We start from the raw sequence: 15,485 nt of genomic DNA, 5'->3' as shown, positions 1-15,485 counted from the left end.
TTCTCTGCTAAGCAGGGAGCCAGATGTGGGACTCCATCCCAGGACCTTGAGATCATGACCTGAGTTGAAGGCAGATGCTTAACTGACTGAGCCACCCAGCCGTCCCAACATGACAAAATCCTATTTAGACTAATGTATTGCAAGCAATTTTTCTTAAATACTCAGTCTTTGTTCTAGGAATATGATAAAGCTAGCATGGGTATTAGCGTGGGTATTATTCAAATATTGGTAATAAGTCTGTGTTCCAAATAATCAGGTAATTCTATAGACCCTATAGAATAATGTAGTTGGGATGGATGAAATTTAAGTTTTCTTCCAACTCTAGAATTTAAAAAGATGACTTTTTTCTGTAATTTAATTTTATTTTTTCAGTGTTTCAAGATTTGTTGTTTATATACCACACCCAGTGCTCCATGCAATACGTGCCCTCCTTAATACCCATGAATCTATGGACAATAAGAATTAAATAATCTGCTGAAAGTCACAAAGTTAGCCAGTGGCAGTTAGTAGAGAACTGACTAGAGTCTACAATGATTAGTTCTGACTAGAATCTAGAACTGATTGGTTCTAGAATATCAACCTCCTGATTCCATTCACTCCTTTGTTCATTTAGGAGAGACACCATGCCAGGCACTGGATATACAGAGATGAATAAGAGCCTGGGTGGCTCAGTTGGTTGAGCATCCAACTCTTGATTTTGGCTCAGGTCATAATCTCCGGGTCGTGAGATTAAGCCCTGCTTCAGGCTTCATGCACAGTAGGCAATCTGCTTGAGACACTCTCTCTCTTTCTGCCCCCCCCATGCTTTCTCTCTCTCTAAAATAAGTCTTAAACAACAACAACAAAGATAAATAAGATTATCAGCTTTTGAGGAACTTTCTAAATGGTGAGGGAGGCAGAACTTTTTTTTTTAAGATTTTATTTTTAAATAATCTCTACATCCTTGTGCTTGGGTGGGTCAGTCAGTTACGTGTCTGCCTTGGGTTTAGGTCCTGGGATCAAATCCCACATCGGGCTCCTTGCTCAGCAGGAGCCTGCTCCTCCCTCTGCCTTCAGCTTCCCACGCTTGTGCTCTCTTTCTGTTAAAGGAATAAAAATTTTTTTTGAAAAGTGTAATAAGTAAATAAATAATCTCTACATCCAACATGGAGCTCAGACTTACAACTCCAAGATTAAGAGTCTCATGCTCTACTGACTGAGCCAGCCAGGTGTCCCATGAGGGCAGAACTTTTCTTTTCTTTTTTTTTTTTTTTTTGGAATATATATGTATTTAAAGGATTCGATAGTACTTTAGTAAGGAAAATCAAAGCATGGATAGGAAATGAGAAGAAATACCTTAAGTTATAGTCAACATAGGTTGTTTAAATTAGAAAGAGCCCAAGCAGGGAGAGGGGCAAACAGAGGGAGAAGCAGGCTCCCTGCTGAACAAGGAGCCCGATATGGTACTCCATCCCAGGACCCTGGGATCATGACCTGAGCCGAAGGCAGATGCTTAACTGACTGAGCCACCCAGGCTTTCTGAGGAAGAACTTCTAATAGAAAAATAATTCAGTGTTAATATTATCATAGGTCCATCTATTTACTTTTTTCAATCAATGCACTTTTCCCCCTTTGCCACCAAAATACCATAACTTGACAAAAATAAATGCAAAAAATATGTTTTAATCATATGTAAAATTATTTGAACTACATTTTTAAGAGTCTGAATCACAATTTACATAGATACTGGTATAGGTCTTAGAGTCAACGTTTGGGTTACATGCCTACCTCTGCTATTAACAAGCCATGTGACTAGACAAATCACTTCACTTCTCTGGGCCTCAATTTCCTCTTTAAGGTCCTGTCTGGAGTAAACCTTATCTTGCTCTGTATAGTAGAAAATAGTGCATATTTCCCACTGTAACCACTAGATGACATACTTTCTTTTCCTCCCTCCTTGTCTTCCTCTTCCTCCCTTCCCTTCCTTCTTTCTTTCCTTCTCCCCCCATCCTCCTTTCTTCTCTCTCCCTCCATCCTTCCCTCCCTCCCTCTCTTTCTCCTTTTCTTTTCTCTTTTCCTTTCCCTCCTTTCCTCTTCTCTTCTTTTTTGTTAGTTCACCTGACCAAGACATCATTGCACCACCTATCTGAACAACCACCTATAAGAGTAGCAACTGTGCATGCCAAGACTCTAGGAGATGATAGGCCTAAAATGTTTGTTGAATGAGTGAAGGAATGAATGGATTTTAGGATTCTTTCTGGGCCCTTGTATCTCTTACTACTACTGCCTTTTCTTTTATTTAATTACTCTTAAAAGCTGTGATGATGAAGGAAAGATGAGAGAACAGATAGGAACTGCGTTGGAGAATGCAAAAGGCACTGCTTTGCATCCCAAAGCGAACAGCAGTGCACTGTAGTATTTATAGATGAAATCATATAATGTCTGAGACTTAAAATAATATGAGAGTCCAGGTAATAAAGATGGTAAACATATAGCAATGTTGTTGAAGATGGGCATATTTGGTTTCATGATGTTCTATTTTTTGTGTATGCTTGAAAATTTCCACCAAGCCTAAAATTAGGTAATGAGTGTCTTTCTCTTCCTGTAGTCAGGACCAAGTTGAAACTATCCAGTGGAGTCTCAGTTTGGATACTTTTGACTGACGTGAAAGGAATCTTGTCACGACTGCGTTTTTGAGAAGTAGAAATGGATTTGAAGATGAGAATTTTTATTAGGAATGGACAGGAGCAGGATTGGTCAGAGGAAAATGTTGTACTGCTACTCAGGTTGAAGGAATCTTCAGCCAACTTGGGAGAGAGCTGCAGAGTGAGTGGTACCCATCAGAGACGATCCTGGGTCAGGCTGAAATGGCCAGCCCTTTCTACCGGATGCAGTCTGCCTCGGGAAGGGTACACTTTAAAACAAGGTGGCTCTCTACAGCTAAGGCAGACCCCAGGGAAGCTAACAGCTGGGGGCTACCAGCTGGCCACACTCTCTGGAGTTGTGAAGCAAGTCCTTCCATGTAGTCTGGGCAGCACCTCTTTGCATCTTTCACAAAACACAGCAAAACATAATTCAACAATAGGAGATGTATTGATCTCTGTAAATGGACTGTTATCACAGGCATCAGGGCTGGTTTTTCCAGAAACTCAGGATATGATTTATGGCCCATTCTTCTTCCCCTCTCTACTCTGCTTTCAGTAACATCTGCTTCAGCTTATGCCAGGCTTCCTACAAGGTGGCAAAATGGCTGTAGTAATGCATCTCACATCTACACACTTTGAACACTCACAGAGGAGACAGACACACATTCTATAGTTCCAAGGCAATTCTCAGACTAGAAAAGAGAAAAAATATATACATTCATTTCTGGGGTGCCTGGGTGGCTAAGTTGGTTAAGCATCTGCCTTTGGCTCAGGTCATAATTCCAGGGTCCTCCCTTATCAGGCTCTCTGCTCATGGGGAGCCTGCTTCTTCCTCTACCCTTGTCCCTCCCCCTGCTCATGTTCCCTCTCTTTCTCTCTCTCCCTATCAAATAAATAAAGTCTTTAAAAAATATATACACTTATTTCTGTACTAGACACTCAGTTCTACAATTCTTATCTTTTCAACTTCAGGGCCATTATAAAGAACAGATCTTGCCATTTGCAACTATGTGGATGGAGCTAGAGAATATAATGCTAAGTAAAACAAGTCAGATAGGAAAAGACATACCATATGACTTCACTCCTCTAAAATTTAAGAAACAAACAAACCAAGAACAAACTGGTGGTTGCCAGAGGGGAGGTATGGGGGCGGGGAGTTGGGGAGTCCAGATAAAAGAGATTAGAAGTACACTTGGGATGAACACTGAGTAATGTATAGAAATGCTGAATCATTATATTGTACACATGAAACTAATATAACTTTGTGTCAATTATGGTTCGATCAAAGAAAACTTGTTTTTAAAAGTTAATGTATAGTTACCATATGACCCAGCAATTCTACTCCTAGGTATATGCCAAAAAGAATTAAAATCATATTTACCTAAAAATTTGGACATAAAATGTTCATAGCAGCATTAGTCACAACAGCACAAAAGTGGAGTGCCTGGGTGGCTCAGTCAATTAACCGTCTGCCTTGGGCTCAGGTCATGAATTCAGGATCCTGGGGTCAAGCCCCATGCTGAGCAGTCTGCTTCTCCCTCTACTTCTGTCCCTCCCCCTGTTCATTTTCTCTCTCTCTTTCAAATAAAATCTTTTCTTAAATAACAGCAAAAAAATGGATACAACCCAAATACCCATAAATTGATGACTGGATAAACAAAAAGTGATATATACATAAATGAACTATTATTCAGCCATTAAAAGAGATGAAACACTGATACATACTATGTGACATGGACGAATCTTAAAAACACGCTAATGCAACCTCCAGACCCAGACACTGTGGGTTAAAACTTCGGTTCCGCTTTTGAGCAGCAATGTGGCTTTAGACAAGTTAGCTCCCTGTGCCTCTTCCATAAAACGCTGATAAACAATGATGCCTTATCCATGGACTGCAAGGAGGATTAAGTGTGTTCATACATGCAAAACATGAGAACAATGAAATGTTAGTTATTTGACTTTGTATTATTGTGTTTATTATCATTAATGTACTTAGCTGGAAAAACCACTTGAATCACAATACGGTGTTAGGATTGAATACAGTGTTCTGCAGAACATCCAAGTGAAAAAATAAATAAAAGGAGAAAACTTGCACAATTTTAAGTGTGAAGCCTTTTCTTGTGAAACATCAAAAGCCCATTTTGCAAAATGTTGTCCTTTTATTACTTTGGTGTGCATCCTGTCAACTTAAAGAAATTTGTTCCCTTCCCCTAAAAAATAGTGTCAGATGGAGCCTGCATCTTTTCTGTTTATTTTAATTTCTTTTTTTTTTAAGATTTTATTTATTTATTTGACAGAGAGAGATCACAAGTAGGTAGAGAGGCAGGCAGAGAGAGAGGAGGAAGCAGGCTCCCCGCTGAGCAGAGAGCCCAATGTGGGACTCGATCCCAGGACCCTGAGATCATGACCTGAGCCGAAGGCAGCGGCTTAACCCACTGAGCCACCCAGGTGCCCCTGTTTATTTTAATTTCTAACATGTCTAGTATCTTCGGGTGTGGCTGATAATGTCCAAATCTTTGTTCTTGTGGTTGATTCTTATGGAAAAAGCTAGCTTGTGTGGTCATTTAAGGATAAATATTTCTCCATTCTGGACAGTTTTGCTTACTTTTAGAAAAAAAAAAATCAGAGTGCCTGGGTGGTTTGGTTGGTTGAGTGTCCAACTGACTCTTGATCTTGGCTCAGGTCTTGATCGTAGGGTTGTGAATTCAAGTCCTATGCTGGGCAACATGCTGAGCATGGAGCCTTCTTTAAAAAAATAATAAGCAACAACAAAAAAAACAAATGTGACCTAATCCAAACTACAAAGTATAGTTTGGAAGAGTGGAAGTCATTGCCATTTCTGTAGCTTCAAATACCAAGACTACCTGGTTGCTTATGGAGCTCAAGCTGACCTTGTGTTGCCCTGCCCCCTAAAAGGGCATCTACAGCAGTGACTGCATGGGGCTGTTATGGGCTGACCTATGTCCCTCAAAAAGATGTGAAGTCCTAGCCAACAAGACCTGTGAATGGAATCTGATTTAGAAATAGGGTCTTTGCAGATGATCAGGTTAAGATGGGGTCATTTAGTGTCCTTATAAAAAGGGGAATTTGGAGTGCAGAGATAACACCCACATGGGGAAAACACCATATGAACACTGTTGTTGTGTTGCCACAAAGCCAGGGTACTACCTGAAGCGAGGAGAGACCTGGAACCACTCCTTCCCTAAAACAAACAAAAATGTTGTGCTAAGTGAAAGAAACCAGGTGAAAAGGCCATATACTATATGATTCCAATTATTTAAAATATGTGGAATAGGCAAATCTGCATAATGGGTACAAAGTTGATCTTGGAATGATTAAAATGTTCTAGAATTTGAGAGTGGTGATCATGTATACCTTGTGAATATACTAAAAATCACAGGATTGTTCACTTTAAAGGATAAATTGTGTGTGAGTTAGATCTCAATTTAAAAATCCCTTATCCTTTTAAGATATCATTTGAAACTTAAAAGGGAAAAATGTCTTTCTAGGTAGGGAAAAGGGAAACAAATGTGAGTTAGGGAAACATGAATATGATGTAGCTGATGATAGGTGAGAAGCAGCGCTCTCTGAAAAACTGAGAGGTTGAAATATGGGTTATAGCAGTGAATGGGCTCTCAGTTTAAGTTTTGGCTACATTGAGTTCAGATTTTGTTGCAGCCTACAGGCATGATCTTTAAATATGCTCAAGAATACCTCCTTGAGGGATGCCTGGGTGGTTCAGTTGGTTAAGTGTCTGCCTTCAGCTTGGGTCATGATCCCAGTGTCCTGGATCAAGTCCCATATCAGGCTTCTTGTTCATCTGGGAGACTGCTTCTTTCTTTGCCTATGACTGCTTGTACTCTCTCTTACTCTCTCTCTCTCAAATAAATAAATAAAATCTTTAAAAAACAAAACAGAACAACAACAAAAAAAAAACCCACACCTAAAAAAAAAAAAGAATACCTCCTTGATTACATTTTAATCAGTGAAGATAATTGTCATGACTGAGTCGTTTTTCTGCCACAGTTGGGACTTCTTTAGGAATCCTGATAGCTTATCTTCATCATGAAGGTACTGAATACCATGTGTGTGTGTGTGTGTGTGTGTGTGTGTGTGTGTTATCTCCGATGTTCAACACTTAAGCGAGCCATTTGAAATTATAGAAATTGTCATTACTAATAATATTGGCACAGTGAAGACACTATATCGCATCTCTTATTTCAAGTACTTATGTGAGCAGCTTTTCTACTCAAATGTCAGCCAACTTCACTGTGGAAGGGTGTATTCACTGCCCATTTCTTCATTGTATTAGACAGGACAGGTTAAAATTCCTTAACAAAGGAATTTGTTTATTTCTCTTATGACAGTCCGTGTTGGTTCTAGTCAGCAGGCCAGTCTGTCATACAAGATCACTTGAGAAGTCAGGCTGCTTCTATCTGTGGCTCCCTCCTTCTCTGAGGTCTTGTGCCCATTTATGTCCCACAGTGAAAGGGGGAAGCACATGGAAAAGAACATGTGAGAGATTTTATCACTCCAGCTGAAAAGCAATCGTTCCAGAATAATCGGATTGGTTTACCAGAGAAGTCAGCCCTGATGGCTTCATGCCACTATTGAATAAAGTTTTACAACACAAATCAAGTAGATAGACATCTCTTATTGTGAGTACATACCTGCATGATCTAGCACACAAAAGTTCTATATTTACATTCTTTTATTTGTCTTATATATATTTTTTAATTTATTTGATAGGCAGAGATCACAAGTAGGCAGAGAGGCAGGCAGAGAGAGAGGAGGAAGCAGGCTCCCTTCTAAGCAGAGAGCCCAACGTAGGGCTCAATCCCAGGACCCCGGGATCATGACCTGAGCCGAAGGCAGAGGCTTTAACCCACTGAGCCACCCAAGCGCCCCTTGTCTTATAATTTTAAAACCTCTTCTAGAGAATGCAACACTTGATCTCAGGGTCCTGAGTTTGAGCCGCACATTGGGCAAAGAATTTACTTAAACACACACACACACATCCCTTCTGATTAACTGATCTATTTTCATTAGTTGCAACACAACAGTGAAAGAGTCATAATTAAGCAAAGCTAATATTCAACATGCAGTTGATGCCGAAGTACACTAGCCAAGAGAAATGACATCCTGTGAAGTAGCACTTCTTGGGACAAATGAGAAGACAACTCAAGAACATAATAATTCATCGCAATGCTCAGGAGACTATCAAATGGTCAGGTGGTCTGTCATTGGCAGCATGGTGGCGCTTGCTAGATTGGCTTGCCACACTTCCATAGGTTTGATCTGTAAGGAGACTGAATGGATTTAGACAGTTTATTATTTACACAGACAAGTGAAAGATTCACTTGGTGTCACCTTCCCTATCTCTGGTCCCGTAGGATGACCCCAACCAGGAAAAGCTAGATAAGAGATCACAGGAACAGTGAGTCACTCTGTTACTGAGGAAAAGGGCGGGGTGGGCAGGTGTAGGATACTGAGAGTGAGTGCCCTCTTACATTTTGTCCACTGGGTGCCTTGCTTGCTTACCTTTGTCCTTACCCTGGTGAAGAGCCCAACTCTAAATTACTGTCGAGCAGCTCTATAGATTCACATAGAAGTTAGCAGCTTGCACCAGGGAGAAAGTTCTGCAGTCAACTAAAACTGGGGAACTAGATAAGAAATGACCTATGGCTCACACCTCCAAGGTAGATGTGAGAACCTGCCTTGAGACAACTCCACACCATGCTTATCAACTCTTGATCCAAGAAGAACTTCAGGGCATTCAGAGCTATTCAGTCTTGCCTACATGGCCTTCGTGGAGACACTCAAGGTTGCTAGGAGGCCTCTGTGAGTTGTTCCCCTAGAGACCAGTATCTGGAATAAGAAGATGAAGCTGAATCTGTCACTTCCTGGAATAAGGAAAGCTAGGTTGCTCATGAAGTTTCTCCCAGGCAGAGCCGACTGTTGATCTTACATCATGTTTTTGAGCAAGATGGAGTTGAGAAGTTGGCAAATTTTCAGAGGCATCAGAGATGGATATCACCTGTAGAAGCTGGCTTTTGTCCACCACTGAGAGGCATGCACTGCATTGTATGTGATTGGCTGGATATTAGAAATGAGGGCTGTCCTTGCTAGATTGGCTGTCTGTGATGGGTTGGGTACCTTCCAACTGCTGCTTATTCCCAGGGCTTCAAGCCAATCCTACTTTCTTGAGACTTAGAATCTGTTTTTATTCCCAATAGGTAAAAGAATATGAAAACAGTCCCTTATCATTGCTGAGATTTGTGAAACACCAGTGAACAAAAGCATTCTATTGTTTCATTTTGTTTTCCTCTGAGACTTCCAGACTGCCTGAAGGGCTGACTGGGACTGGGAGGATCACCAGAGCTGATGGCATCTAGAAAAACCTTATTTTGGTGGTATGCTTTTGGAGGGAAGGGGGGTCTGGGTTATTTTAATAGCTGCTCAATTCGAGGTTGAATGATTAGAAATCACGATGCTTAGGAATGGCAGAAGAAGAAAAGAGGTTTACCCCCCTTTTGTCTATTTTTCTATCTATATGAGATGTCGGTTGTTAAACTTATTGCGGCAATCATTTTCCAATCGATATGAGTCATTATGGGGTACACCTTTGACTTTATAGTGATGCATGTCAATTATATCCCAACAAAACTGGGGGAATTTTTTTTAAAGAAAGAAAGGAGGTTAGGGCAGACAAGATACCCACACATTTCACTAGGCTGCGCCGTTATAGTGAGCCAGATAAAATTACTGTTCTGTAAGTGGTTGGACCCATACCGGTTTAAGTCAAATTCATGGTGCTTGTATTTCATGTCGCAAGCCTGTGTCCTATCGCCCGGATGACAAGACCCCAGGTACCTATCCCTGTTAAGAAGGATCATGACGGGGCGCCTGGGTGGCTCAGTGGGTTAAGCCGCTGCCTTCGGCTCAGGTCATGATTTCAGGGTCCTGGGATCGAGTCCCGCATCGGGCTCTCTGCTCAGCAGGGAGCCTACTTCCTCCTCTCTCTCTGCCTGCCTCTCTGTCTACTTGTGATGTCTCTCTGTCAAATAAATAAATTTAAAAAAAAAAATCTTAAAAAAAAAAAGAAGGATCATGAAGATGAAAACTGATGAGGACAGCTCCGCCAGCTTGGCGAACCCAGAAGTTGTCCAGAGAAGGCAGCGTTGCAAACTTGGACTTGCTTACGGTCGCACCCTTCTTCCAGCGTCCTCTCTGACCCACGCCGTGCTAGGAGCCAGCGCTGAGAACGAGAGCACCAGCGCCCGCCGAGAGCCCGGCTGGGGTCGTGCGGGAGGAGAAGCAGGTGGGACGACTGGCGGCGGGAGGCGGCGCCCGGCTCGCATTGGCCCTGCGGCCGCCCCTCCTCGCGAGGCCGGCCCCGCGCGGGGTGGGGGGAAGGCGGCATAGCCTAGCGGCGGGAGACGGAGGCGACTTTCGCGAGCGAGCGAGGAGACATGGCGGAGTACACGCGGTTGCGGAACTGTCTGGCGCTGATCCGCCTCCGAAACCCGCCGGTCAACGCCCTCAGGTAACCGGCTCGGTCGCCTCCGGCCCGCGGACGGCGAGCCCCCCGCCGCCTGCCCGCTCCGAGGCTTTCACGCCGCGGCTGGTTTGAACGCAGAAAGGCGCTGGCACGGACGGAACGGCGGCGCGCGGCGCGGCCTGGGGCTTCGGTGAGCTTTGTGAACGTCGCTGCGAACTCGGATGCTGTTTCCCTAGTGAGGAAACTGAGGCTTAGAGGCGGGCAGATGGCGGCTAAGTGGGGGAGCTGGGCCCGGACCGGATCCTCCGTGCCAGCTTCGTGCTCAGCCCTTCTGCTTGTTAGCAGCTTTGACTTCCCGAGTGTAAGTTCTGTTCCGAAGGTACCAATGCTGGCCCGACCTTGATCCCTCACTTCCCAGCCCCAAGTCCAGGCCGTCCTACCAATGCGTGACTGAAAGATTTAAAAAGCTGATGAGAAGGTGGCTTCACATTTGTGGGGGGGAGAAAAAATTAACAAAGGTCCTCATTAATGCCAAGGCAGTGAGAACAGGTGAACTGTGATGTGGCAGAGAAATGCAAAGTTCTTTCTCCTGATCTGTTCTAAACTGAAGGCCTTGGTGCTTCATTGGAAGATATGTTTGGAGAAAGCGCATTAAGTAGCATTTCCCAAAAAACGACTGTGCAGTTACCTTCTTTGATTTTATCGTGGAGCACCTTCCTTGGTAAACTTTGACACAGATGTGTGCAGTGTACTTAAACAGCCGTGCTTTCAAAACTGGTGGTTTTTCTGGTTTTTATTTAAAAAATGTTTAATTATATACATTTGGTTCTTGCGAATCTTTGTTAAAAGGATAATGATCCATCAGACCAGGAAAGAGGCACCCATTCTCAGAGACTAGGATTAGTAGAAATTATAATTTACGAAGAATATATAAAACAAGCAGAAAGACCTTTGGTCAATATCCTTAGGACATACCACTGGAGCAAAAAAGAGACTGGACTATCAGAGAAAGACAAACATCATATGATCTCTCTGATATGAGGAATTTGAGAAGCGGGGTGGGGGGAAGGGAGGGGGAAAAATGAGACAAGATGGGATCGGGAGGGAGACAAACCATGAGAGACTCTTAATCTCACAAAACAAACTGAGGGCTGCTGGGGCTGGGGGTAGGGATAGGGTGGCTGAGTTATGGACATTGGGTAGGCTGTGGGCTATGGTGAGGGCTGTGAATTGTGTAAGACTGATGATTCACAGACCAGTACTCCTGGGACCAATAATACATTACATGTTAATAGAAAAAAAGGAGAGAGAGAGAGACTGGAATGAGGAGGCTTGCTAATTTTAACTGATTTTTTATCTTCGTGTCATCAGATTCAATTTTATCATTATTAGAATAATTCTTATTTTTAATACAAGTTATTGCATTTAATAATACAAAAAAAGGTGCAGGAATAAAATCATAACAAGAATATCTCCAGTTTCTTGCCATTCTCAGAAAAAAAAAGCAAAATATCTGTTATTTCGGTTTTGATGAAGAAAAATATAAGTGATATGACTACATATCCATTTTGGACTTGTCTGTGTTTTAGTTAGAGGTAGTAGACATTAGGACTCTGCGTCAGCCTCTGCTTATAATGGCAAACCATGCCCATCACGAACTTGGGGGAAAAGTTTCACAGTCTTATACCCATAACTAGAAGTATTTTCGCATAGCAATTTTATTTATTTATTTATTTTCTCATAGCAATTTTAAACATTTCTCGTATTTAGCCTGCCCCTTCTCCACCCCCCACCCCCACCCTGCAAGAGAAAAGTTTGTATCTACCTCCTGAGGTTGTGGTGAAATTTACCTATGCTGAAGATCCTGAAGTGTAGGACAAACAAAACTTACCCTTATGGGGCGCCTGGGTGGCTGAAGTCTGTTAGGTGTCTGCCTCTTGATTTCAGCCCAGGTCTTAATCTGGGGGAGCAGGTTGTGATTTCAAGCTCTGTACTGGGCAGAAACAAACAAACAAACAGTCCCCGCTCCGAACCTCCCAAAACAGAACCCTTATCCTTACATGGTGTATCATTTGTCATATTCTATTTTTCTCTTCTATTTTTTTGATTTAAAAAATGCTGGTCACAAGCTACAAACTTAATATGATGACCTTTGGATTTAAAAAAACTGTCACATGAAAGACCTCCTAAAGCCACAGAAGTTAAGAGCTTTGCTCAGCACCCATGAAAATGTTATCTTTACTCTAGACTCAAATTTCTCTACTCTTGGACAATATTAAAGGGAGAGAATAATTTCTTTTGTCTTGCTTTTTTAAGAAGTTCTTTTAAAAAAAATATTTTATTTATTTTATTTAAGAGAGAGAGAGAGAGCATGAGAGGGAAGAAGGTCAGAGGGAAAAGAAGACTCCCTGTGGAGCTGGGATCCGGATTCAGGACTTAATTCCAGGACTCCATCCCAGGACTCCAGGATCAAGACCTGAGCCGAAGGCAATGGCTTAACTAACTGAGCTGTCCAGGCGCCAGAGAAAATTATTTCTTAACCCATGTAAACTCATTGCTGCAAGGCTGTGGTCCCTTTGTCAGATTGAATCTGGTAAAGTTGTACCTGTTTACAGCCATTTTCATTTCCCTGTGTTTGATTTTTGCAAAATTAGCGAGACCGTAAGAGGTAAAAGAGTAGAGTTTGGTTGAAAGGGGGGAAGCTAGACTCTTGTCCTCAGTGGCACTGATTTTGGCTACTTTTGCAAGCATTATTTACCCAGAGGAAATATTTGCCTTTTGAACTTCTGAGTGTTCTGGTTGGGTCCAAATCTCATTAGCAGATTTGGTTTCTTCCTTTCTTCCTTCCTTCCGTCTGTCCTTCCTTACCTCCCCCTCTTCCTCCTCCTCCTTCTTTTTCACCTCCTCCTCTGTCTTTTAAGATTTATTTATTTATTTTAGGGAGAGAGGGGGAGAGAGAGTGAGTGAGCATAGGGGGAGGGACAGAGGGAAAGAGAGAGAGAGAGAGAGTATCTCAAGCAGACTCCCTGCTGAGCACCAAAGCAGCTCCGGACTCCATATGGGGCTGGATGTGGTGGGGGGGGGGGGGATCGTGTGGGGGTCTCAGTCCCATGACCCTGAGATCATGACCTGAGCTGAGATCAAGAGTGGTGTTTAACCAACAGAGCCCAGGTACTCCTGGTAGATTTGGTTTCTAATTAACCAGTCAAAGCCAAGAGGTTTTGTCTGGTGTCATCTAGGTTAAATGATGAAAAGTAACTAGGCAAAAAGGAGTTAATATATACCAGTATCTCCTTTATTTCCTGATATTTTAACTCATAGTTGTTGATCTGAGCAATTTGGCTTTTCTAGCAATTTGTTGGGTTTTTTAAAAAAAATTGTTTTTTTTTCTTTTTCATCCTATATATACTAGAATAGATATTTTACCCAGAATGCTTAGAATTCCAGTGAAAAATTGGACTCTGGTTCTGTCATTTTTCCTTTAAGCAATTCCTCATCACATTTCCCAGGTTCTCCTCCTTCCCCAACCCTTAACACTCATTGATCCTCTACTTCTTGGCAAATTCTCCTCTCTTGATCTTTGCTCCCTTGGTACTAAATCACTCTGCTGAGCCTCTCCCACTTCTTCAATGAGGGTGTATCCAGAGGATTTATCTTCAGCTCTCTTTTCCTTCAGCAGACTCATTTAACCTTGACTCTCTTCTGTAGATGACTCCCTCATTAAGGAAATGTAACAGTCTGCTACATGCCTTTTCTTTTCCAGACTTTGCCTTTGCCTCTTAAATTAGTTAGTATTGGTTTCAGCTCTCAGAGACAGACAACTCAAAAGAGTAGTGGATTAAACAAGAAAAGGTTGATTTCTTTCACAGCAGTGTCTTAGAATGGTATGACTGCTCCACAGTCATCAGGGACCCCGTCTGTTTATTTCTTGCTCTGCCATCCTCAATACTTCCACCTCTTGGTCCATGATGGCTGCTCATGATCTAGCCATCACATCCCCATTCGTGCCAGAAAAGGAAAAGAGAAAAGCATTCCCAATCCTTTAAGGACTCTTAAAGTATCATCTTATTGTCCAGGATTTAATGCCTTACACTCGCTTTACTGCATAACAGGCCAGAAAATGTAGTCTTTGGGCAGTCATGTATCCAGCTAAAAACTAGATGCGTCATACTTGAAAGAAAGTGGAAAGGGCTGGATATTTGGGGTGACTTGAAGCCCCTGACACATCTCTTAGGTTGTTTCTTTCTTTTTTTTTTTTTTCCTTAGGTTGTTTCTTTTAGACTATTTCAGTTTTCTTATATTTTGCTAGGATGACAAATTGTAAGTTCTTCTCTTTGTAAATGTCCACATCACTTTCTTTGTACTTTTATTACAGCATATGGTGTAATATTTTGTTGTTTCCTAGAATGTTGTTAACTCCTTTTCCTGTACATAGAGTGTGTACAATAATATTTTAAAATTGATAAGTGCTGCTTCTAAGTGGTCAAAGTTACAACAAAGTTCAGGAAAACGCATTTTTAAAAAAGTTTATTCATTTATTTAGCTTCGTACTTAATTCACAGTTGAAATATATATTATTTCTTTAAGATTTTTATTTATATGAGACAGAGAGAGTGGGCGAGAGAGAGAGAACATGAGTGGGGCAGAGGGACAGAGGGAGAGGGAGAAGCAGGCTCCCCACTGAGCAGGAAGCCCAATGCAGGGCTCGATCCCAGATCTTGGGATCATGACCTAAGCTGAAGGCAGACTCAACCAACTGAGCCACCCAGGTGCCCTGATATACATATTATCAGTTGATTAAATTAGTGAAAGCTGAATAGTAAGTAACTAAGGTTTTTATCCATTGTGTGTATGTTTCATTTTTCATTGTTAGAAAAGGAAAAAAACACTGAGATGGTAGAAATTAAATTATAATGCCTCATGTATTTTTTTTCTTTTAGTACATCTGTACTCCATGGAATAAAAGCGGGACTGCAGAAAGCTCTAACAGACCATACGGTAAAAGCCATTGTGATTTGTGGAGCAGATGGCAAATTCTCTGCAGGTAACCAGTCTCTAACCCTCTCCTGCTGTCTCCAGAAACCAGCCACAAACTGATACTGATAGTGCATGAGCCGTCTCTGTGGGTAATGCCATAGGGCGGGTAAAGGATATGGGAGACTTGAGTGGGAATGACAAACATTGTAGAGACATAGTCACAAGGAGACCCAGAGGAAATTTTGATCTTACTCTCTTTTATATTGGATTGAGCCTTTAGAAGACATATAGTGCCAGGCTTGCTGGGTGTTATACCTGCTAATATATACTAACACTAGCCACTAGCAGGTATGTTGGTACATACCTGCTCTGCATATAGGTCC

At 42.0% G+C, this 15,485-nt stretch overlaps 1 protein-coding gene across 6 annotated transcripts in view; it reads left to right on the top strand.

Annotated features, from left to right (window-relative positions):
• Nucleotides 1–9,998: 9,998 nt before the first annotated feature.
• Nucleotides 9,999–15,485, top strand: part of EHHADH (enoyl-CoA hydratase and 3-hydroxyacyl CoA dehydrogenase) — a 50,071-nt gene continuing 44,584 nt past the window's right edge. The window contains exons 1-2 of one of the 6 annotated variants that reach the window (XM_082697957.1): nt 9,999–10,315; nt 15,066–15,169. In XM_082697957.1, the coding sequence (XP_082554083.1) occupies nt 15,152–15,169 (18 nt within the window). In that variant the 5' untranslated portion in view covers nt 9,999–10,315; nt 15,066–15,151. Of the gene's footprint in view, nt 10,505–15,065; nt 15,170–15,485 lie in introns of all 6 variants that reach the window. The other 5 variants (XM_082697953.1, XM_082697954.1, XM_082697955.1 and 2 more) reach the window with 5 other exon arrangements.

Source organism: Mustela nivalis, assembly GCF_964662115.1.
Source record: "Mustela nivalis genome assembly, chromosome: 1".
NCBI classification, from domain to species: Eukaryota; Metazoa; Chordata; class Mammalia; order Carnivora; family Mustelidae; genus Mustela; species Mustela nivalis.
The sequence above is the reverse complement of the archived record's forward strand: the minus strand, read 5'-3'. Positions and strand labels throughout refer to the sequence as shown.